The sequence below is a fragment of the Danio rerio genome, chromosome 15 (assembly GCF_052040795.2).
Source record: "Danio rerio strain M-AB ecotype USA chromosome 15, GRCz13ab, whole genome shotgun sequence".
Taxonomy (NCBI): domain Eukaryota; kingdom Metazoa; phylum Chordata; class Actinopteri; order Cypriniformes; family Danionidae; genus Danio; species Danio rerio.
The window spans coordinates 16,630,741-16,654,751 of NC_141035.1; the positions used below are offsets into that span (position 1 = coordinate 16,630,741).

At 37.7% G+C, this 24,011-nt stretch overlaps 1 protein-coding gene and 1 long non-coding RNA gene across 4 annotated transcripts in view; one reads left to right on the forward strand and one right to left on the reverse strand.

Annotated features, from left to right (window-relative positions):
* Window positions 1-1,014: 1,014 nt before the first annotated feature.
* On the forward strand, window positions 1,015-9,015 carry LOC147840548 (uncharacterized). Its single transcript, XR_015509158.1, has 2 exons — window positions 1,015-4,119; window positions 4,201-9,015. It is a non-coding gene; the product is annotated as an uncharacterized LOC147840548 (long non-coding RNA).
* dpf1 (double PHD fingers 1) overlaps window positions 4,331-24,011 on the reverse strand; it is a 129,227-nt gene continuing 109,546 nt past the window's right edge. Inside the window, exons 9-12 of one of the 3 annotated variants that reach the window (XM_087283164.1) lie at window positions 12,539-12,658; window positions 12,331-12,443; window positions 12,111-12,186; window positions 4,331-10,186 (exon numbers count right to left, since the gene is read on the reverse strand). In XM_087283164.1, the coding sequence (XP_087139290.1) occupies window positions 10,116-10,186; window positions 12,111-12,186; window positions 12,331-12,443; window positions 12,539-12,658 (380 nt within the window). In that variant the 3' untranslated portion in view covers window positions 4,331-10,115. 3 annotated transcript variants of the gene reach the window in all.

The following is a 24,011-nucleotide window of genomic DNA, read 5'->3' on the forward strand; positions in this document are numbered from 1 at the left end:
CAGAAAGGTACACAAAAAGAGACCATGTGCTTTTAGTGGTCCAATCAGAATAATATTAAGCTACGAAAATACTTTTAAGCGCATATAAAACAAAAACAATGATTTTATACAACAGTTTCTACTCTTCGATGTCAGTATAGGGTGCTAGCAATGTTCACAAGTCTTGTGCAGTGAACAAACAGTGAACATTCTGTTTGAATAGGGAAACATCGAATTCTGCAAAACTGATTGCCAAGCTTACAGTTGAATTTCATATTAGGAATCATCAATAAAATTAAACAACAACAATCTCTTTAGTTTCAGTTCTAAATGTCCGAATCACACAAAATCTTTAGAAACTCACTTCTGGTCTGTGCTCCTCCCTCAGAGTATCGTCAGTTTGTACTGATCAATGATTGGCTACTGTACTAGAAGGCAGGCTTTATTCGCAATATATTGATCGATGATAGGCTCCTGTACTAAAAGGAAAGGCTTCATTCGCCATATTGACCATGAGACTTTTTCCCCATTCAAAATGATACGAGTGACATGTCTTTTGTATTCTATAGTCTTTGTGTATACCCCCCTTTGGATGCCCGCACACAACCTCCTCTGTTTAAACATAGCACAGGTGCATCTGAAGCAATACATCAGAGGCACTGCCAAGCACAACACATAAACGAGTGCCTGAAATTATATGTTTTGAGGATTTTACTGGACTATGCTGTCCATGGAGGATGAGGGAGCTCTCAGATTCCACCTATTTTTTGGTCTTAGTTTTCGGAACAACTTGAGGGTGAGTAATCAATCATTTTAATTTTGGGATGAACTAACCCCAAACAAATAGTAAACGATAAATATTCCTTTTATAAATGGAAACTCGAACATCCTTCAAAGAAGCATTTTCATTATAGAGAAAATACTCTTATTCTAAAAGGACATTTTTATACGAATCAGATGATACTCTGTGGACAGACAAAGTTAAATTCTTAATTTCAGAGCTGCTTGGCTGGAAACATCACAGTAGACAAAATCAGATAATAGTACATTTTTTTATTTCCTGCTTGTCAAAATGGACAGAAATAAAAGAGAGGACATTCTTTAAAATGGATCACTGAGCAGCAGTCATCATCAGAGCCACTCAGTGCCACGAGGAGCACCCATTTCAAGTTCAGTGAAAACAAATGTACAACTCAGACCTGAGTCAAAACACGCTTCTTTTCTCCATACATCAGTTTTATTTTTCTCTGGACATTTACAAGAAAGGAAAACACTCACTCGTCCTCTCGCACAAGAGTATCTTTTGTGTGTGTGTGTTTGGGAATGGAAAAAAAAACTGCAAGCGGAAATCACAGCACAACAATATACAGGTAGAGAAGACCCTGCGAAATCAGTGAGACAGATTAAAGACAAATAGAGCAAGATCTCAACCAAAGCTGGTCCACACTGAAACAGAAATGTCATTTCTTGCCATTTTAATAAGCCTTTGTCCCACAAAATGCCACCCAAACTCTCACATTACTAAGAATACAATCACATCATTATGACTCCGCACCTCTTCATTAAAGGCCTGTGAACTAACACATTTTCACATGAACCAATCACAGCCCCTCGTTCAAACTTTGGGGGAACATGAGAAACAGCTTGACAATCCTTCTAGAAAATACTACAGAACATGAAGGTTAGTTTCTAACCCAAAGAAATCTCAGCAAGGCAGGCAAATCAAAATATATTTCCCTCTTAACACTGTGAAAAGTGAAGTGTGTCATTTCTGAACCACTAGTGACAAATTCCATCAGCTATTGGTCACACTGACTGATAGCTCCGCCTCCAGACGCTTGCTATTGGTTGATCAGTGTTGCTATGCCGGGATACTCAAACAAACAGAGCAATGTTTTGAAAACGCCACAGTGTTTTGGCTTCAGGAACTCAGAGGAAAGGAATCAACACATTTCATGTGTAAGTATTATGTGTTATGGATATCAGCACATGCAAAACGTGTCTAGAATTTTGTCTCAGGAGTAATTGCTTGAATTTTATTATCAAAACACTTTAACAGTGCCTTCCAAAAAACTAAACTGACTGTGCAAAATAGTACAAAAAAGAAACAACAAAGAGTCGGCCGAACAGAGAGGTTGACATATCAAAATGTGAAATCTAAACTAGTTCTACTAAGACAAAATGCTGGATTCTTTTAAAAAGAAGTGAGGAGATTTACATATCTGGCATCAGAGTGGCCAATGGTGTAGTGCTCATTCAAACCATAAAATGATACAAAAATAGAAATAACCCAATACCATGGATTAATATTCCACTGACAGCATAGAAAAGGCTGTTTTCACATTTTGATGCATTACAGCACATGGAACAATTCACTTGAGTCTATAACATGGACTGATTCTGGAAAGACAGAGCACTTATCTATTTACAGCAAACGTCTCGCAACTTAAAGCTCAAGGACTCGGTGTAGAGAAAATGGCAGGCAGTCTTTTCAGTTAGGCCACGGTAAAGAGGGGACTTTGGGTTCAAAAACAGTCACCTCAGCACAATCGCACACACACACATGCTGCCGTCCCCCGAAACTCTCCCCTGGATTTAGCTTGACATTTTTTCTTCTTTTAAGCAGGCTGCTGTAGCAAGTCTCAGAACACAAAGCAGACTTACAGATAGTAAAGAGCTCATTCTACAAAAGAGGCGCACAATGAAGGAAAAATGCCCCTCCAAGGAGACCGGGACCAAACCAAAAGAAAAAAATAGGAGTCTCCAAAGCTGGTCTTTTTCTCCAGTTTCTCCAGGAAAATCGAGAATTCATGGTGGCGTCTGAAAACGTCAGAATTTCACAAACTCCTCCCTCTTTAAATGCCCCGCCCACTGTATGGTTCCAAAGAGAGTTTTAAAGCGCACATACATACAGACGCAACTTCCCCAGAGAGGGCCACAAACACAAAAACATTATTGCAGAATAAGTGTGCTTTCTTCATTTTTTGTCCTTAAATCATTTAAAAACGATACTATTACAACATGCAAGCAAGTCATCATAAAAAAAGAGAACAATCGAACATTTAACGCCCTGTTTTTGAAACAAGGACAGATGTTGCCCGACGAATATACACTCTTATAAATGCACCCTGGCTGAGAGGGGATTCAATGTTGGCTTTTTCAGAGTAGGAAGAGGAGGTGGGGATCGTGTTGGAAGTGCGGAATAAATCAGCAGATTTTTGAAACTTACTTTTCTTTCTTTTCATTTTTTTCTTTCATGTTCATGCAGAGAGAGGTTGACTCTGCTTGACATACATGCACCGGGCCTTCTTAATAAAGGAATGCATCTATACATGAAGACAGTTTGTAGTATTCAGATTCCATAGGCTAAATTCCAGCAGGCACAGGACATCAATATGAAGCCAGAATGATTTTGTACTGCAACATCATAGGACGTTGCATTTTGCTTGGAAATGAAAATCGGGTTGACGTCAGAACCCAACGTCAGGCCAACGTCAATGTCCAACATCGGACAGATGTTGCATTTTGGTTACTACTTCGCAACCTAAAAACAACAAAAATCAACGTCCAATGATGTTACAGCTTAACGTTCTGTGGACGTTACCAATATGACGTCTATTAGATGTTGGATTTTGGCTGCCATACGTAAAATATATATATATAAATAAATATCGTATATTCAATATGATGTTTGGTTTAAGACGTTGGCTCGACATTGGATTTTGGTCACTTTTAACACAACCTAAAATCAACAAAATATCAACGCCATTTTACGTCGTTATTTGACATCAAAATAACATTGTCCTTAGAAGCTGGCACCTAAATATAACCTAAGGTTAATGTCTGGTGACGTTGTGTGTCTGCTGGGACAACCAACATAGAATTTTCCAAATTCTTCAAGAGGATTTGTAGTGTCATGTTGATTACCACAAAACAACCTATAAGTACTGGGAGCAGAGAGAGGGGAATGGTCGGCAAAGGGCCTCGAGTCAGAAATCAAACTCAGTTTACCATGAGCATCATGGTGCTTTATGTCAGCGCACTTAACCACTAGGCTATTGGTACCAACGTTCTAATCCTTTCTGGATGTTTTAGGGATTTAGTCATAGATATGTGTATATATAGATTAGTCATATATATGTATATATATATATATATATATATATATATATATATATATATATATATATATATATATATATTGGCCATGTTTATTGACAGTAATTTGGCATAACTATAGAAAATGTTGTTTTTTTTTTACACTGAATGGTAAAATACATTATGTTTGCATTTTGTGACTACACCTTTTAATATGAGTATTTAACATTTTTAAAAACTGAAATGTTGTGTATTTTTACCTATTGTTTGTTTATTTGCATCTTGTGTCTTATAAGATAAGATCCTTTACTATATTTTTGCTAAAAGAAAGCTCTTGTAAATGAATATGTGAACTAGAATGTTTGGGGTTTGCATGAAAAGCTTTAGAATCCAAAAATGGATGGTGCTGTAAATTAAGTGAACAAATCTACTGTGCAGGATGGATTTTTCTATTCTCTATTTTGTCCTGTTCATACCCACAGCCGTCACATTATGTCCTGCTTTGCAACTGCAAAGGCCTGCAGGTAGAGGTCTACACTTTTTCACTCTCAGTTTGGTGTCCCAGACAATTTTTTTTCCAATTTCCACCAATTATCCGCTTCAGAAATCAAGTCCCAGACTTGTGCTTGTTGCATTTGTCGCAGCAGGGTAAAGGAATTTGCTGTTTCATTTGTTCGCTGTCACATACAAACAATAAAATCAATATCCAATCTTATTGTTTAAATAATACGAATATCCAATCCTGCATAAGTTTTTGTAGCACAATAGACAAGTTTTGTAACTTTAAATAGTTTTACATGATCATTTTCTTTCTTTCCAAAATTTATGCCAGATTGAAAAAACATATATATATATTCGTTTTGTTTTTTGGTTGTGGCCATCTTTCAATCTCTCAGACACTGGTCAACACAGGCACCTTTCAACATTTTTGCCATCACGAGTTGTTTGTTGTTCTGTCTCCTGTGTTTTTTTTGTTTGTTTTTTTCTGATTGTGATCCTCAACTCATTGTTTCCACCTTGTGGGAAAAATGCAGTTTACACAAACAAAGTGTCAGTGCAAGCTACACATACACGTGTATGCAGGGTTATAAATAAATCCAGCAATGCACATAAGTATTTACATACTATGTACAGATCCTAGTGTAACCGTAGAATACATTACTTGAGAGTACAATTCCTTTGACACACATTTCTTCATCAGTATGTGTGCATTGCACATGTGCAGCCCAACTGTCATTCATTCATTTTCTTTTCGGCTTAATCCTTTTATTAATCTGGGGTCACCACAGCAGAATGAACCACCAACTTATCTAGCATATTTTACGCAGCAGATGCCCTTCCAGCTGCAACCCATTACTGGGAAACACCCATACATTCTCATTCACACACATTCACTACGGAAAATATTAGCTTAGCCAATTCACCTGTACCACATGCAAACTCCACACAGAAATGCCAACTTACCCGGCCTAGGCTCAAACCAGTGACTATCTTGCTGTGAGGCGACAGCACTACCTACTGCACCACCGCGTTTTTATAACCAAAAATATGTTTTTGCACTACTTTGTTTGTCCACAGGGTGTCAACACTGAACCAAGCTGTTTGTTTACAGTCAGAAAAAGAAACAAGTGAAGAAACTAGAACAACAAACTACTAAATACAGCAAAAACAAGAGGCCCAGGCTGCATTTTTAGGTCGACATTTTGGCTTTGGGATCACCCCATCTTGCTCTCACTGGATCTGCTCCTCTGCTAAGAACAGCCAGATTTCCATTAGTGGTGGGCAAAGCGAGGCTTCGCGAAGCACTGAAACACTCGAATCATATGTGTTGAGGTTTCGAAAGTTTCAAAAGCTGTCTCTACAGTGGCACCTAGGGATCATTTTAAGTGACCACCAACTTCAAAAAACAGACAGCAAATTGAGGTATTATACCCAACATTGTTTGGATGAGACATGAAGTGATTTATTGGAGTGGTAAGTGTTCTTCACTGGCATGCAGATGAACTGGGTTTGAATCCAGTATGAAACAATTATTCATATTAATAATCTTTTAAAATGTGTTATTTTATTGCTCCATTCTTGTGCATTTTGTTTTAACATAAGTCTGATATCCAAATAAACTCTTTGTGAATAAATGTGTTGTTTTGGGCATTAAAAAATCTATATTAATAATAAAAGACTTTAAGTCACAATATCTGAATGCTCAAGCCGGGATTCGAACTATGGTCACTCGGATATATTATGCCCGCTCACAGTCCACTCGGCTACAACCAACCCTGTCAATCAAAAGCAGATTCGCCAGCTCTCGGTATGCTTGTGCAGTTCCTGATCCTTTGAATTGGTTAAGTCATGTGACCTGGGTGTTTTGAAACATTTCGGAGCAGTGTTTTGATTTGAGATCTCGACACGTCAGTTTAGCAGTCGCCATCCCTAATTTCTATTTAAGGGATTCAAGTCTTTACAGACAAAGCTAGATATTAAATAAATTAAACAGGGGTCAACAAAATATTTTTGGGTTTAACTTTAGTGCAATAATTCTATGTCAGTATTTCAGATGTCAGAAAACATTGACAGTTATTTGCAATTTAAACGGCTCAAGGGCAAATTTCTGTTGCCATACACCAAAACGTTTATCTGTAAAAGCCTAGTTGGATGGAAACAGGTTGTGGAAGGCAGTTTTTGATTCTGAATGGCTTTCCAGGGGTAAATGTAATGTTACATGACATTGAGTTTACAAGATGTTTTCCTGACGTTGTTAAAACACTGATTCACTGATTATTTGTAATCCAGTTTATTTCAGGATGTTGTGCTGTTTCTTAAAACTTACTTTCTAATTTAGCCAATTATGTTTTAATCTTGCTATAACTACAGTAAATGTGTTTTCTCTCTTTCACTGAGGTACCATTTACACTAGTGCAGTTTCATTTTAAAATGGCATTTTAGAATGAAAACTCTCCTCTTACAGACTGGTGCATTTATTGTGTTTAAAAAAGAAAAACAATGTCCATCCACATACAGCCTAAAACACATGATGCGTGATGAATCAGGGAACGATACACAATAGTCCAATCTGTCCAGGCAAAAAAAAAAAAAAAAAAAGAGTGATTGCGGATAACTGTGTTTCTGTTTTCAGTCTGTCTATACTTAAACAGAACTCCAGCATTTCTGACCTAAAACAGGATCTTAAGCATCTTTAAATTGTTCCAGTTTTGCCGGAGTAGTGTGGACACCATTTCAAGACCTATGGTTTTATAACAAAAACGCATTCGTGTAAATGGCACGACACTAGCTCCACTCTCAGAAATAAAGGTACAAGAGCTGACTCTGGGGCAGTACCTTTTCAAAAGTTACATATTTGTACCGGAAAAAAACGATATTAGTACTTCAAAGGTACATTTTAGACACATTTGGGTACTAATGAGGTACTTCGAGGTACTATGAGGTACCACTAAGGATTTTTTAGGTACAAATATGTACCTTTTAAAAAGGTACTGGCCCAGTGACAGCTCTTGTACCTTTACTTCTGAGAGTGTACAGTTAAAGTCAGAATTATTAGCCCCTCTCTGAATTATTAGCCTCTTTGTTAATTTTTTTTCCCCAATTTCTGTTTTAACTGAGAGATTTTTTTCAACACATTTCTAAACATAATAGTCTAATAGCTCATCTCTAATAACTGATTTATTTTATCTTTGCCATGATGACAGTAAATAATATTTTACTAGATATTTTTCAAGACACTTCTATACAGCTTAAAGTGACATTTAAAGTATTGACTAGGTTAATTAGGTTAACTAGGCAGGTTAGGGTAATTAGGCAAGTTATTGTAAAACGATGGTTTGTTCTGTAGACTATCGAAAAAAAAATAGCTTAAAGGAGTTAATAATTTTGACCTTAAAAAGGTTTTTAAAAAATTAAAAACTGCTTTTATTCTAGCCAAAATAAAACAAATAAGACTTTCCCCAGAAGAAAAAATATTTTCAGACATACTGTGAAAATTTCTTTGCTCGGTTAAACATAATTTGGGAAATATTAAAAAAAGAAAAAAAATTCAAAAGGAGGCTAATAATTCTGACTTCAACTGTATGTTTCTATGCAGCTATTTTTAGGCGCATTTTGGATGTGTGTATAAAAAATTATTGATGGAAAAGCCAAGATGTGCATGAGTTTTAAAAATGTGCATATATAACGTATGCGCATCACTGAGTAGAATAAATGTTTTGTTCAATAACAAAAGATGTGCATACATTACGATGGAAACACCTTCACCGAACAAATTCTAGTATACGCATTAAAAAAAGTCATGTGATTTCATTATAAGAGATCATGTGATGATAAAAATGTATGTGAATGGACAAACCAGCAGGCTGACCACATTGTAAAACATCTATATTAATTGCCTCCAGAATCAAGAGCATCTGGATTCTGCGTCTCACGCCTTCAAATGCCATTACATGTTAATTGCGTGTCAGGATTGCCTTCTGAGAAGCAAGTCATTTATTAAATGACAAAAAGATTTGCACAGCTTCTCTTACCTTAGCAAATTGTGTTTTTACTGTTGATATTTGGCTCCAGTTAATCATGAAGTGATGATTTTGTTCGCTCTGACTCATTGGATGGAAACACTGCTTTATTCGCACGCCTTTTATGCAATATTCCACTTTTGCGGATAAAGTTAATTTGTATATTTGGATGGAAACACAGTCCTTGTCTTCTGAGGAGCAAGTGATTTATTAAATAACGAAAATATTCACGCAGCTTCTCCTACTGCAACAAATTTCATGTTTATTTTTGATATTTGGTGCCAGTTAATCAGGAAGTGACGATTTTTAACTTATTGGATGGAAACGCGGTAACACTTTATTTTGATGGTCCATTTGAGTATTAGTAGACTGTCTGCTTAATATTTGTTGATACTGCTCCTTCAACAGACATTTAACTAACCCAAAACCCAACCTAACAGTCTACTTACAGTATAATTTTATGAGAATTAGTTGCAATGTAACCATCAAATGGACCATCAAAAAAAGTGACCGGAATTGCTGCTTTATCCGCACGTCTTTCATGTGATATCATAGTTTTGCTCATAAATTTAATTTGCATCTTTGGATGGAAACATAGCTAGTGAAACCATATGGTATAGGTCCTACATTCACTGAAACCTGATCGATATGGAAATGCGATTGGTTGGTAACTTTTTTCCTTATATGATGAAAAATATATGATGACATGATTGGCAACCACTGAATAGTCTATTTTGAATTAAGAAAGACTAATATGGAGCATATGTAGACTGTGCGTACACTACAAACCCCAACTGTGTTTTGTTTTTTAGGAAAAGAAGGGAGAATTTGTGGTAATCAACATCTTCTCAAAAGTGCTTTCAAATAAGATTAGCTTAAACTGAACCCAGAATATTCCTCTGACCACAGACCGCGCTCATGATAAATCACCTTTTTTAAAAATTCAGTGTAACGTGTCTCAAGAACCAAAAGCTGTACCTTCAAGGGACATCAATTATTGAAGAATCCATTCATCTCACAACAGAAGTCTAATTACAGCTAGAATAAGGCCAAATTGAATGAGGACACATGATCTCATTACGTGGTGGTGTCTGATACACTACTAAAATCCAATGGCACCAGAGCTAAACTAAACCAAAACCTGCACTTAGATCATGTGACACTCGCCTATCTGCATTTGGTGCACCATCTAATGATGTCACAGAGACTCCACCCCCTTCTAACTCGTGCAAAATGTCCCGTCAGTGACAAACGGTTTGGCACTACTTGTCTAAATGCCAAAAGATGGAGTCGGGCAATAATCCTCAAGGAAAGAGCTCTTTGGAGGGACTGGCGAGGAAAGGTCTGCTTTAGTCCCACCTGACGTGCTAAAATGTTAGTCGCACCCTAGTTTTTCCTTGCAGTCCACATTGACAGATGGAGTGTGTTGTCTTCTGATGGATGTTGGGGAGTCTCTTTGGATCGGTGATGATGGGATAGAGGAGGATGAGACTGCTAGGGTGAAGTAGGGCACGGAGATTAGGTTAGTGTGATGTAGGCGGATGCTTTTTCCTTTAGCTGCCGCAGACACAGATGGCAACTCCAGCTCCCTGCAAATAAAGAGACACAAATGTTGCATAATGTTGAGCCCTGTATTAATATTGTGGCCAGAGTTAGAAATACAGGTTTTAAATAGCAGTATTTGTGCAATGCAAACAATGTATTATTTAAATCATTTATAGTATTCATCTTAATTTTACACATGTAGCCTGTCATGTTATCAAATAGTGCTTTTTTTGTTTAAACCACACTAAATTAAAACCACACTAAATCAAAATCACACACATAATATAGCAATGTTTGTAATACTGGCAAAAATAGAAATATGATGGCTGTAAATATGTATTTCAAGATTTGTTTTTTTTTGTCTTATAGTCTTTCTTGGCAAATCGTCTTCAAACTTCAAACTGTGTTTTATTTTGAGCAAACAACTCTCTAAAATGTGCAAGGTTTTTTCTTAAAACTTAGATATTAATTATTTTTTTATAATAATTACAATAACAACTGTATAAAAATGTAAAATTATAAATGAAGTGATTTTTTTAATCAAATTTCAAATTAATTTTTTTTTTGTTATTTCCATTACCAAATCTGCTTGTTTAATACACAACCTCTGTAAAAGTAGTATATTCACTCTCCAGACACTTTATTAGGTACACCTGCTCATTAATGCAAATTTCTAATCAGCCAATCACGTGGCAGCAACTCAATGCATTTAGGCTTGTAAACATGGTCAAGACAATCTGCTGCAGTTAAAACCAAGCATCAGAATAGAGAAGAAAGGTAATTTAAGTGACTTTGAACGTGGCATGGCTGTTGGTATCAGACGGGCTGGTCTGAGTATTTTGGAAACTGGTACTCTACTGGGATTTTCACGCACAACCATCTCCAGGGTTTACAGAAAATGGTACAAAAAAGAGAAAATATCCAGTGAGGGGCAGTTCTGTGGGTGCAAACGCCTTGTTGATACCAGAAGTCAGAGGAGAATGGCCAGACTTGTTCGAGCTAATAGAAAGGTAACAGTAGCTCAAATAACCACTCGGTACAACTGAGGTATACAAAGAGCATCTCTGAATGCACATCACGTCCAACCTTGAGGCGGATGGGCTACAGCAGCAGAAGACCACACCGGGTGCCACTCTAGACTGATAAGTCTCGATTGCTGCTGTGACATTCGAAAGGTAGGGTCAGAATTTGGCGTCAACAACATGAAAGCATGGATCCATCCTGCCTTGCATCAATGGTTCAGGCTGGTGTTGGTGGTGTAATGGTGTGGGGATATATTCTTGGCAAACATTGGACCCATTAGTACCAATATAGCATTGTTTCAACACCATAGCCTACCTGTTGCTGACCATGTCCATCCCTTTATGACCACATTGTACCCATCTTCTAATGACTACTTCAGCAACTGGACTAACGCGCCATGTCATAAAGCACAAATCTTCTCAGACTGGTTTCTTGAACAGGGCAATGAGTTCACTGTACTCAACTGGCCTTCACAGTTACCAGACCTCAATCTAATAGAGCACCTTTGAGATGTGGTGGAATGAAATATTCGCCTCATGGATGTGCAGTCCACAAATCTGCTGCAACTGTGTGATGTCATCATGTCAATATGGACCAAAATCTTTGAGGAATAATTCCAGTACCTCGTTGAATCTATGCCACGAAGGATTAAGGCAGTTCTGAAGGCAAAAGGGAATCAATCTCGGTACTAATAAGGTGTACCTAATAAATGTAGACAGTGAGTGTATTTTATTAATTTTTAAGTTAAAAGTTGTAAATATAATGTTCTTTTTCTGGCCATGTTTTTTTCCTGATAAATGCGTTATACATTTTTTATTATAAAAAAATTATTGAGCTAAAATGTATTATTAATAATTATATAATCTACTTACTACTTACTTATTACTTAATATTTCAGTGCACTCAAATGTAACAACCAAATATAAAAGACATCTCATCACATACCCTCCGGAGGCTCTGACATAGGGGGGCTTAGACAATACATATGATACCCTCTGTCGCAATCATCACAGAACAAAAGCTGATCCTGTAAAAATAATGCAAGTTGAATCTTGTATGAACAAGTCCCCAAACACCAGTGCTGGGGGCTCGGCATCCAGAAACACAACACAACACACACACAATGCACCGAGAGAAAGAGCATTGCTTCGTTCAGTTGACTTACATCGTTCTCTGAGGTGCCGCACAGACTGCAGGATTTACACTCGATGCACTGCCAGCGGTAGGTCCGCACAGCCGCTGTCATGTTCACCGTGAACTGCAAACATGACGGATGACCTGCACCAGCCATGAAGGAAGTAATGTGTAAAGAAAATTAATAAATCACATTTGCAAGTCAAGCTGTCAAGGGTTTGGGTCCGTCAGGGCCTCACCTGATCGGCCACAGTCCGCACAGGAGATGAGATCTTCGGGACAGCCGGTTTTCTTTGAGCCTCCTAGACAGAAGTCACAGTAGCCGTTTGGGATGACGGAACCATCGGCTGCTTTTTTGGCTGAAAAGAGAAAAGCAAATGTGTTCATAAAAAGAAACGGATTGATAATGTGCAACGCTTTATATACATTTTTACTGTGAGACCTTTTGAGACATTCAAAAAAACAACTAACTGCTGTATTTTGCATGCCAGGCCAGTAGGTGGCGATGTCACGTTGTGAAGAATAACTCCACACCTGTACACACATAAGCCCAATAACAATCTCACAAGGCAACTATTTTACGTATTGTCAGAAAAGTAAATAATTTGTAAGAATTAATTTGTATGAAAATGTATGCTTTTTAAAAGGAGAAATGCTTACAAACCTCACTTTTAACCCTACTCCTCATTACGTATGAGATCATACAAAAGAATACGAGTTAGCCAGTAAATCAAAAAGCAATGGCTGTTTCTCAAGTACGCAATGTTCAGACTTGAATCTTTGGAAGTTCAGACTTGGAAGAACAAACTCCCGAGGACGCAAGGACACAAGTCCGGTTCTTCTTCAAAAAGAACAGCAGTGTACTTTATAACGTCACTTAACTCACCATGAATTCATTGGTTTCACTGTAAATAAAAAATAAAATGATTTAATTCTATAAAGTAAACGGCCCTATAATTAATATTATATTAATATTATAAATCTATATTTTTAAATTAGGAAAATGTACACATAAATCCATATAAATGTAAAGTAAAATGGGTTAGTATACACAGACACGTGTCTTTGATTATCAGTATATTAAAATATAAAGTACAAACATACACAATAAGAAACACATGCGGGAATTTTATCTGTACTTGGCGATATGTGAACTCTGAATTGGAACAGTGCTTCGGCGACAGTTGATAACGTTCACGAGGACACAAGAACGCAAGTACAGACAAGAACCCATATTGAGAAACAGCCAAGGAATTGCCATGACATTTCGTTAATAGTCCTGTAGTTTTGCTTGTTAGATACTCACATATGCCTAGACCACATTCCCAATTCCATTCCTCAGGACCCCACGCCCTGCACAATTTGTTTGCCTTCCTTACTAAAAACACCTGAATCAGATCAACAACTTGTTAACAGAGAGATCCATGAACTGATCTCTGTGTGTCAAATAAGAGACACATACAAAATGCTTAGGGCAGGGGGTCCTGGGGACCAGAAATGCAAACCACATGCCTGGACACACTAAGACATTGTCAAAGAACTAGTTGCGATGAAAACCAACTGTGTAGTGGCCTCGCATCAACTGCGTCTGGTCACGTCTGAACCAAAAAGTGGCTCATGATCCCACCAAATGGACAACAGCCACATAAAATGGGAGCATACAATCTACACCTGTATGGGTAGATCTATCTTTCCATACCGGCAGGTGGCAGTATTCTGCATTGTCATTCCACAAAGGGGAAACCGAAACTAGTTCTGCACACATACAAACCATAATCAAAGCAGTGTTTACGTACACAGTACTTCTCTCTCCACAGAGGGATGTGCTAGTGAAAATATTCTTATAATCTAATAATCCATATAATTTGAAAATATTTAAGAAATGTGATGAGATGAGAGCCAGCTTCTTTGTGTTTCCTCTTAATGTGCATCGTTTGATTAGATTCATCACTTCAGTTTTTGCACTGATTTGTAGCTGAACAGCCAATCAGAGCAATCTCTTTCACTGAAAGCCTACATGCTGTATCATGCTCATGCTCTAAAGTTAGGGGGCGCTTAACCATCATTCCACACTTCAACATGGGAAGCGGCAGTGAAGTGAGGCAACAGTACGAGAAAGCACCGGTGTCTTTCAAATTCGCGTTATGGGGACATTTCGGTTACACGTATAGCCTGCTCAAACGGAAACACTTCCAACATGACTGCACATCTGCAGTGCCATCACCCAGCAGTATCACTGTCTGAAGGCAGAATAGCAGAGAAGGTAATAAAAGCCTCCAAAAAACAACAATCCCTCGCTAAATCCTTCCAGCAAACATACACAACTGGTTTCGAAAGACACATAAAAATAACAAAGACAGTATTAATTTTAGTTCAGATGGTTTATTTATGTTTACTGAAGTACAAATATGTTTATTTGAAATGGTCAATTTATGTTTATTAACTTCACATGTATGTTTATTTTCAAAATGTAGGACGTTTCGGATGTTTCCCAGTTTGTACATAGGCTACCATACAGGCTATTATACTTTTCTTGGCTTTAAAGTAAAATAAAGTCTTAAAATAAATCATATTTATTTTTTCTCCGTAACCTCTTACTGTTCCTATTGCCTAAGCATAGAAAAAAAAAACACTTATGTGTCAAGCCATCAGAACCAAATCGAACATCTTGTTAAAAAACCAAGGTATGTATTGAACATATTGTTGCATCCCTAGTAAATAGGTAATTTTTCAAAATACTGAAATAGTAGATAAGGACAGGCTAAAAAATCCACACCACGTGAGTCCAGCAAACCTGCTTTTTGTGAATTTGAAAAATGTTAATACATTTACGCACGTTTTGATGTATGCTTCACCTTCACATCTTTTTTTAACATGTCCATTAAAAGTGGAGATAAATCCTTCCCTAAACCCAACCAATAGTGTTTTCAAAAGCCAATGTAAGAGAAAAGTGTACTGTGACCATGTAGTTTCACATTGATGCAACATAGCTTTTATTTTTTAATAGTTATTATTTATTTTTTATTGTGGAGCCGTGCTTTAGCAAACTTAAACCTCTGCATCACTGCATCAAGACAAGTACAATATATTAGATTACCCTAAAGGGTTTTTTTCCTGCTGTGTTTTCCAACTACCTATAGTGTTATTCATTCATTAATTTTTTTATCGGCTTAGTACCTTTATTAATCCGGGGTCACCAAAGCAGAATGAACCGCCAATTCATCCAGCACATTTTTACACAGCGGATGCCCTTCCAGCTGCAACCCATCTCTGGGAAACATCCACTCACTCATACACTATGGACAATTTAGCCTACCTAATTCACCTGTACTGCATGTCTTTGGACTGTGGGGGAAACCGGAGCACCCGGAGGAAACTCACACGAACGCAGGGAGAATATGCAAACTCCACACAGAAACGCCAACTGAGCCGACGTTCGAACCAGCGACCTTCTTGCTGTGAGGCGACAGCACTACCTACTGCACCATTGCATCGCCCCCGATGGTGTTATTTCAATGACAAATCTTGTGAGAATGGTTTACAAGTCTTACAAGTGTAATATGAGCATGCAAATCTCGTTGCTTGATTTCCTCAGTTCATGCACAATACTTCTTGTGTGGCCTTATATAAACGCTGCTGAAGTGCAATTTAGTGAATTTATGTAACGAGTATGTCTCCAACATTTATTAGATTTGCTAGGACTATTTATGAATCTCTCCAATAGACCTACAAAATTCCATAAACTCTAGCAAGATAAAGTCATTGTATGCAAAACCATAAACCTTTATCCATAAATAAAGTATAATTATGAAAACTGTGTTCATCGTAACTGACGCTACTTCATGTTTGCTGGCCTCGTGCATCTTGCAGCCCAGTCAGTCAGTCAGTCAGTCAGTTAACATGTAACCTTAAAAGGGTTAAAAAAAAACAAACCATACAGCACTACTACGATTACAGAAAAGTTCACTCTGTTATAATTCCCTTAAATTTTAATATGTTTTGGTGTGATTATAACCCGCTATAAAATAACTGCAACAACTGAAGGTTGTAAAGGTTACAACTGTAATGTAGCCGTGTTGGAAATGAATACTGGTGTGACGCCCCACTATGGAAAAATGAATGTAGAGGAAACCATGATTAAAATATAATAAGTATAATCGGTTAATGTATGATTAATTCTATCAGTTAAACCTTTAGAACATAGATATGAATTAAACAGTAAAGTTTAAGGTCTAGTGAAGTGTACTTAAAAAATATGTTTGCTGTTTGTTCAGATGACTTTTTTATATTTATTTATTTATTTATTCATTTTCCCCTTAAATTTGGACTGGATAGTGGAGGTTTAAGACAGGAAAGTATTGAGGACCTTGAGCCGGGAATAAAATTTTAAAAGTTCAATCCACTTAAATTCGTAAAAATCTGTTAACTACTAGTGATTGTGTAGAGTATCATTTTGTAGAGAGTATTTGAAATCTATAGACACAAATTGATAAAGTTCCATGGCGTTGTAAACAAAAGTAACACTTAAAAGTGCATTCAAGAGTTCACACTTAGCTGATGACGGATCATAAAGCTTGCTTGGCATGCTGTCCCTGCAGAGGGCCCTGAGCTCATAAGATCTTCGAGCCCAAGGCTCCCTCCCATTTGCAAGGCGAGAACTCCCCTGCAGATCTCGAGAACTCCCCTGCAGTAGTAGCTAATGAACAGATTTATTGCTCTTAAGAGATAACTACTTACTATAGGTGCATGTCTATGGTGCTGATTTGGATTAGTCAATTAACTTAAATTGCATGTTTTTGGACGGTGGGAGGAAACCGGGGAACCCGGGGGAAACCCATGTGAGCTCGGGGAGAACGTATAAACTATGCACAGAAACATCGACTGGTTTGGTAAGGACTAGAACCAGTGACATTCTTGCTGTTCTCGCATCTAGGAAAGGAGGAGTAGGGGTAGGAGGGGGGATTATTCAAAACGAAGATGGCTGTTATATGGAACTCAGGGTATTCATAATGGCTTAGGAATTGTTTGATTAGTGAATGATAAATTGGATAATGCAGGACCAGTAACAAGCAATTATAAGCACATGATCCTCTCAAAATTCGTTTATAAATAAACTTTACTTATGGTGTTTTTTTCCCCATTATACTGAGGAAAATGAAAACACCCCCCAAAATCCCCAAACTGACAGGTGCATGAAAGGTACAGTGTTTTTGCCTGCAGTGTCTCGTCTAGGTAAATGTGAGCAGGAGTGTGACGGGCTGCTGTTATGCTCAGTATGTGTGTGTCAGTGTGCTGTACGGGCCTGCTGGAGCTGAGGGAGGGAAACACATGCGCTCCACTGGGAGAACTGGAGGTCTGTTAAATATTGTCACAGGAAGAGAGGAAACTGCTGCAGAGAGAAACAAATACGCAGCAGGAGACTGGTGGATATAATTAACAAGAAGACAAGGACATCTCTGTGCGGCTCTCAGATCAGCCTCAATTCATGGCTGAGCGCCTCTGTCTTCCGGTGGCTTGAAGGAAATGCAGCACAGTGCAGCTTACGATGGGGGAGAAAGGAAAAAATGTAATATCTAATTGTAAAAATAATATAACAAAACCTGTTTGTTGGTAAACAAATCAAACCTTACATTTCATGAAATACAAAACACTCTCTTCAAAAAATAATAATAATGAGAAATAAATAAATCATTTCTTTAAGTGTCCAGCAAACCCCAACCCTGCCCCCAAAAAAAATGTTTAAAGAGCGCCTATTGTATTTAATTTCATGATTTAAGATATGTCTTTTGTGTCTCCAGAATATGTCGATAAAGTTTCAGCTCAAAACATCCATCAGATTATCATTATACCTTTAAGAATATTGAATTTTCTGCTCTGAACACAATGTAGCTGTTTTTGTTGCCTGTGCCTTCAATGCTGGTTCTCCCCGCCCACGTGACTGTCAGAGTGTGCCTCAATCTCCGCCTCGACTGCGTCAGATAAACAGGTACAGTGACAGACATGAAGGAAGCAGATCTCACGTAACATGAGAATTACTACAATAAGAACTTTCCCAATGATTATTTGGTGTATTTGTTGTTGGAGTTGGAACGATGAGTCACACACACATACAGCATGCACGTTTAACTTTGCACTGTTTTTGCATCCAAATGTGACGGGATACAGGTTAATATCCACTGCTGTATGGATATCTGTTATGTTAATGTACAAAATAAACCTGATTTAGTGTCCAAAAACCAGGATTGAAGTGTCTTCTTTTATTTCTTAATTGTTCTGACATGCGGCTGTTGTGATAAAGGCGGTAAAATCTCTGTAACTCATTACAAACATGCACTGTTTTAAAAACAATTTAAACTTGTAAACTAATTCTTGATCACATTTGATGATGATTGATGATCACAGAGAGCTGAGATCTTTTAAATCCAGCTGCTTTGCGCACATCCGGTCTTGCGGATATGATTATATGTGTTACTTCGAAGACATTTTAATATGTGGCTGTCAATCAATTCAGTGGGCAGGGAAACCATACTCCTATGTCACATCTGCTTTAGTCTATGCCTTATTTAAATGTCTAATGGCTGCTGGTATGAAACTATTTTTGTTATAGTTCTACAGCTTGATACTAAAAACCTGCGACCAGAAGGAAGGAGCTAAAACTGTAGGGGATGTAGTGTAGGGCAGTGGTCCCCAACCACAATTGATACCGGGCCACATAAGAAATCATAAATTATTTCTGTAGAAAATATTCCCCCCGCGACTTGGTTTCTTCCACTCACCCCCGCCATCTCACATGAAATGAACTATGCCAAAATCCACCACGGAGCGGGAAGAATGATCGCTAGAATATAGCGCAGTGCTGTTTTGATAGTTTAAAGTTATAAAACAGGTATTATAGAGTGCAAATAAGCAGAGCATTTAAGGATTATTCTTAACAGAAAGATTCCCAAACCATGACACCAAAGTAAAAGCTAAAATGTATTCAAGAAAAGCATGGTAAAATAAAATCATCATGTGTTTATCAATATGAAAACAGTTTAACTTTCTTAAACAGAATATTCGCTGGTGCTCCTTTTTAAACACTGCTTCACAATTCTCGCTTCACAAGCAGAGTATAGAGCAGAGATGCCCAAACTAGGGCCTCCGGGCCAAAGTTAGCCCATGGTAACCTTTGATTTGGCCCATCTGAGGGAGAGAGAGGGAGAATGATGGGGATGGACTAGAGATTATCATTTCAAACTTTACATAACCTTTTATTTGTTTGTTTTATTGTTCAGCTACAAAACAGCTAACTGGAATGAAATGTTTCAAGTGAAATTGTTTGAATTGATCAGATTTAGTTTTCATGTAGATATGGTCCCCCAATGGATAGAGGACAATGCAGAGACTGCGAATCAAAGCAAAGGCAGATTCTGCTTGACTAGTGCTTGACTAATTATACTTAAAAATGTTAAACTGCAGTAGCGAATATGATTCAAAGTGATATTTACTATTTATTTATAAATATTATGAAACGTATTAGGAAATTACCCATGGCCAACTTTAATTTAAAATAATTAAGTATATTTATATTCGGCCCATGACTTTCGATGATATTTGGTTTTTGGCTCTTCAAACCAAAAAGTCAGGGTAACCCTGGTTTAGAGTCAATAATTGTGCAACCCAATTAAGGTATTTGTATGATTGCACACATTCCACAGTCTGATTTTCAAAGTATTTCCAATAATATTTTGTCTTCTAGAGAATTATTTCTTTTATTTCGGTTTTTATTTTTTTAAACCATTTTAAGGTCAAAATATTAGCCCCCTTAAGCAATATATTTTTTCATCCATTCATTCATTTTCCTGTCGGCTTAGTCCTTTTATTAATCCAGGGTCGCCACAGCGGAATGAGCCAATGAACTTATCCAGCACATTTTTATGCAGCGGTTGCCCTTCCAGCCGCAACCCATCTCTGGGAAACATCCACACACACATTCCCACACACACTTATACACTACGGACAATTTAGCCTACCCAATTTACCTGTACCGCATGTCTTTGGACTGTGGGGAAAACCGGAACACCCGGAGGAAACATGCAGGAAACCGGAACGCAGGAAGAACATGCAAACTCCACACAGAAATGCAAACTGAGCCGAGGATCGAACCAGCAACCCAGCAACCTTCTTGCTGTGAGGCAACAGCACTACCTACTGCGCCACTGCGTCAACATATATTTTTTTCAATTGTTTTTGTCAATTATACTGTCATCATGACAAAGATAAAAGAAATCAGCTATTAGAAATGAGTTATTAAAAACTATTATGTTTAGAAATGAAAACTCTTTAAATTCTTTCTGTTAAACAGAAATGTGGGAAAAAATATGCGCAAGGGCTAATAGTTCCGACTTCAACTGTACATGTGTCACGTGATCAGCTTCTAAATTCATATCTGCTTTTCACATGGTGGGTTGTACTTGAGCCAGAGGGAAAGACGCACAATTACATCCCCATATAGCTGCAAGTTTTCGTTTTTATTCCTGTAAAACAACTGGATATTTTACTTTACTTTTTTTGTCAGCGTATAGTGGAAACGTGGGTATATGTGCCTCTGTAAAACCCAACACACACACACACACACTAACAGTGGTGCAGTGGAGCTGAGCGGTGTGTGGTGATTTGGAGAGCTCTGGTCCTCTCCAGCGAGGTCATTAATCCACTCCATCCTCCAGAGATCCTATCAGTGGGGGAGGAGAGAGCGAGAGAGAATCTGTGCTGCTTCACTCCTTAATCTCCAGAGAGAGAACCAGCAGAAGATAAGAGACACACGAGTATTAAAACCTGCTCCGCATGGAAACATCCTCAAATAACTCCAAACACTTATGCATGCAAACTTCACCCGAAAATGAAAACACACTCGTCGTTTACTGACCCTGAGGTGCTTCCAAACTGTTTTTTTCTTCTTAAAAGAAGATAATTTGAAGAATGTTGAAAAACGGCAGTAATTGGCTTACATTGTAGAAAAGAAAAAAAATATATATATATATATAAATTATATATATGGTAGTCAATGACTAATGCTTTCCAACATTTCTTGAAGTATCTTCTTTTGTGTTCCATTTTGGGTTTGAAAAAGTGAGCATGAATAATTAAAGATTTTCTTTCTTTTTTTGGTGAACTTCACCTTTAATTGGGGAAGACGAAACAACTCAGAGAGAGCAGGAGTGAGCGCCTGCCATTAGGCGTACAGCAGCTTGTATGTGTGTGTGTATGTGTGCGTGTGTGTTGTATTGTGTTGCAACTGCAGCAGTGCTGAAGTTTCAGTGAGAGCGATGATGATGAAGATGGTAATGATAAAGAGAAGCACACTGTGTGCTCTGGAAGTGTCCATGGTGCTGACAGTGAATCCACACTCAGCTCAGCTCAGCTCAGTGTGAAATACCACGGGAAAGAAAGCTGACAGTCTGCACTATTATGAAGCTTAAAACTGTATCCAGAGCTCTCATTAATGAGAACAGAAACTCACAATTACACACACACTACATTTAATTTGTCTTTTCTAATTTAACAAATAAATGAAGAGGGTTTTGAAATTTTTCTTTTTTATGTACAAAATATGTGTAAATATATGTTTATTTCCACAATTAATGGCAAATTTACTTTTGGAGCCTTTTTGTGAGAGATTTCAATAATTACATTCTGTATTGACTATTAATTACTATGCATTGGTTTGTATTCCTTGGGTTGTCCCATCTAAAATGTGATATAAGAGGGGCGGGAACCAGGGGTGGGGGAGTGGTTTCTAGTCCACCTATGCCTAGAGACTGTACTGTTTGAAGACATGGATTAAAATGATGTCAAAATACCACTACAACCACTTATACTAACTCCACTACTTTTAATACCACTATACCACTGTTACCACCACTACTACTGCTACTACAACTACTATTACTACTACAACTACATCTCTATTATTACAACAACAACTACCATTACTACTATCACTACTACCACTGCTGCTGCTGCTGCTACTACACTACTACTTCAAAAAATACTGCACATCAACTGCTACTACTAATACTACAACAAGTACTACATCAACAACTACAACTATTAATACTAAAGCTACTAATACTACAACAACTAGTACAAATGCTAATGCTACTACTACTTCAACAATTACTGCACTACAACAATAACTGCCACTGGGGGAGTTAGGACGATTCTAAGGGACCATACAGTACATTTAGGTGGACCCCAAAGACATTATCAAGGGTCCGCACCAATCCCCACCGCCCCCCCGCTCTTCACTTTCATTTGCGATCTTCACCACCGCTCTTCACTTTCATCCACCCCCCCCCCACTACAACCACTGCTCCTGCTACTACTACTATCACTACTACAACATGTACTACATCAACAACTACTGCAGCTATTAATACAACTAAAGCTACTAATACTACAATAACAACATTGCTGCTGCTGCTACTACTACACTTACTATTTCAACAATTACTGCACTACAAAACAACTACTACAACTACTACTACTAAAACTACTATTACCACCACTACAACCACTTCTACTATTTCTACTACTACCACTGCTACTGCTACAACTGTTACCAGCACTCCTAGTACTACTAGCACTGCTGCTGCTACTACTAATACTACCACTGACTGATGCTGCTACCACTACTATTACTACTACTACTACTACAACTACTTATGCTTCTATTACTACCACTACTAGCATTTCTGCTGCTGCTGTTACTTCTGTTAATACTATAACAAGAACTAATACTGCTGCTTCTACAACAACTTCTAATTCTGCTACTATTATCACTCCTACCACTACTACTACAACTACTACTGCTATACTACTGAGTAATCCATTCTCAGGGAATTTGAAGCTCAATGTATTAACATAAACGAGACCGCACTCGGAACTGAGAGAATTTAGGAACTTACACAATAGATACAAAAGGGACAAAATGGAACAAGCATGTAAATGAATTGACTAATCAGATGGCGGGAAAGCAGAACAAAGGAAATGAAAAAACCGAGCAGTTATGTGACATAAGTGAGGCACTATTTGCATATCGGGCTGTTATTGTGCAGACGTTTCCACACCAATAAACATGATGCAGCACAGACGAAATATGATTGGTTGAATATCAGTTATATAGTATCGTGGGTAGTCCTTGACTAGTCTAAACAGTCAAAGTCGCCAGACATTTAATCAGTCAGTCAGGCTACACAAGCCTAGGTGCAGGGTGGAGACTGATCAATGTGGAGCCCAAGAGTAGAGACAAGGGAATGACAAGGTAGCAGGACACCAAGATGGAGGTGAAGACCAAAAGAATCCTTGAGAATCCTCCAATCCAGAGGTTATGAAAAACAACCATGCACTAACAGTTCTGGGGCAGAGACCGGACCATTGAACAGACAGAAGAGGAGGAAGTGGGAGATTTGTATTGAAAAAAATATTTCCTATTGTAGCTCACCCGTAGCCGAGGAGTGTGTGGGGGTCCGGTGTGGTGGCAGACACATTGTAATGTTTCCTCTGGAAATGTTTTTAATAATAATAATAATAATAATAATAATAATAATAATAATAATAATAATAATAATAATAATAATAATAATTAGTATTATTATTATAATAATAATAATAATTATAATAAAAATAATAATGGTCTAATTGTGCAACAAAAATATAAAAATGCAAAAT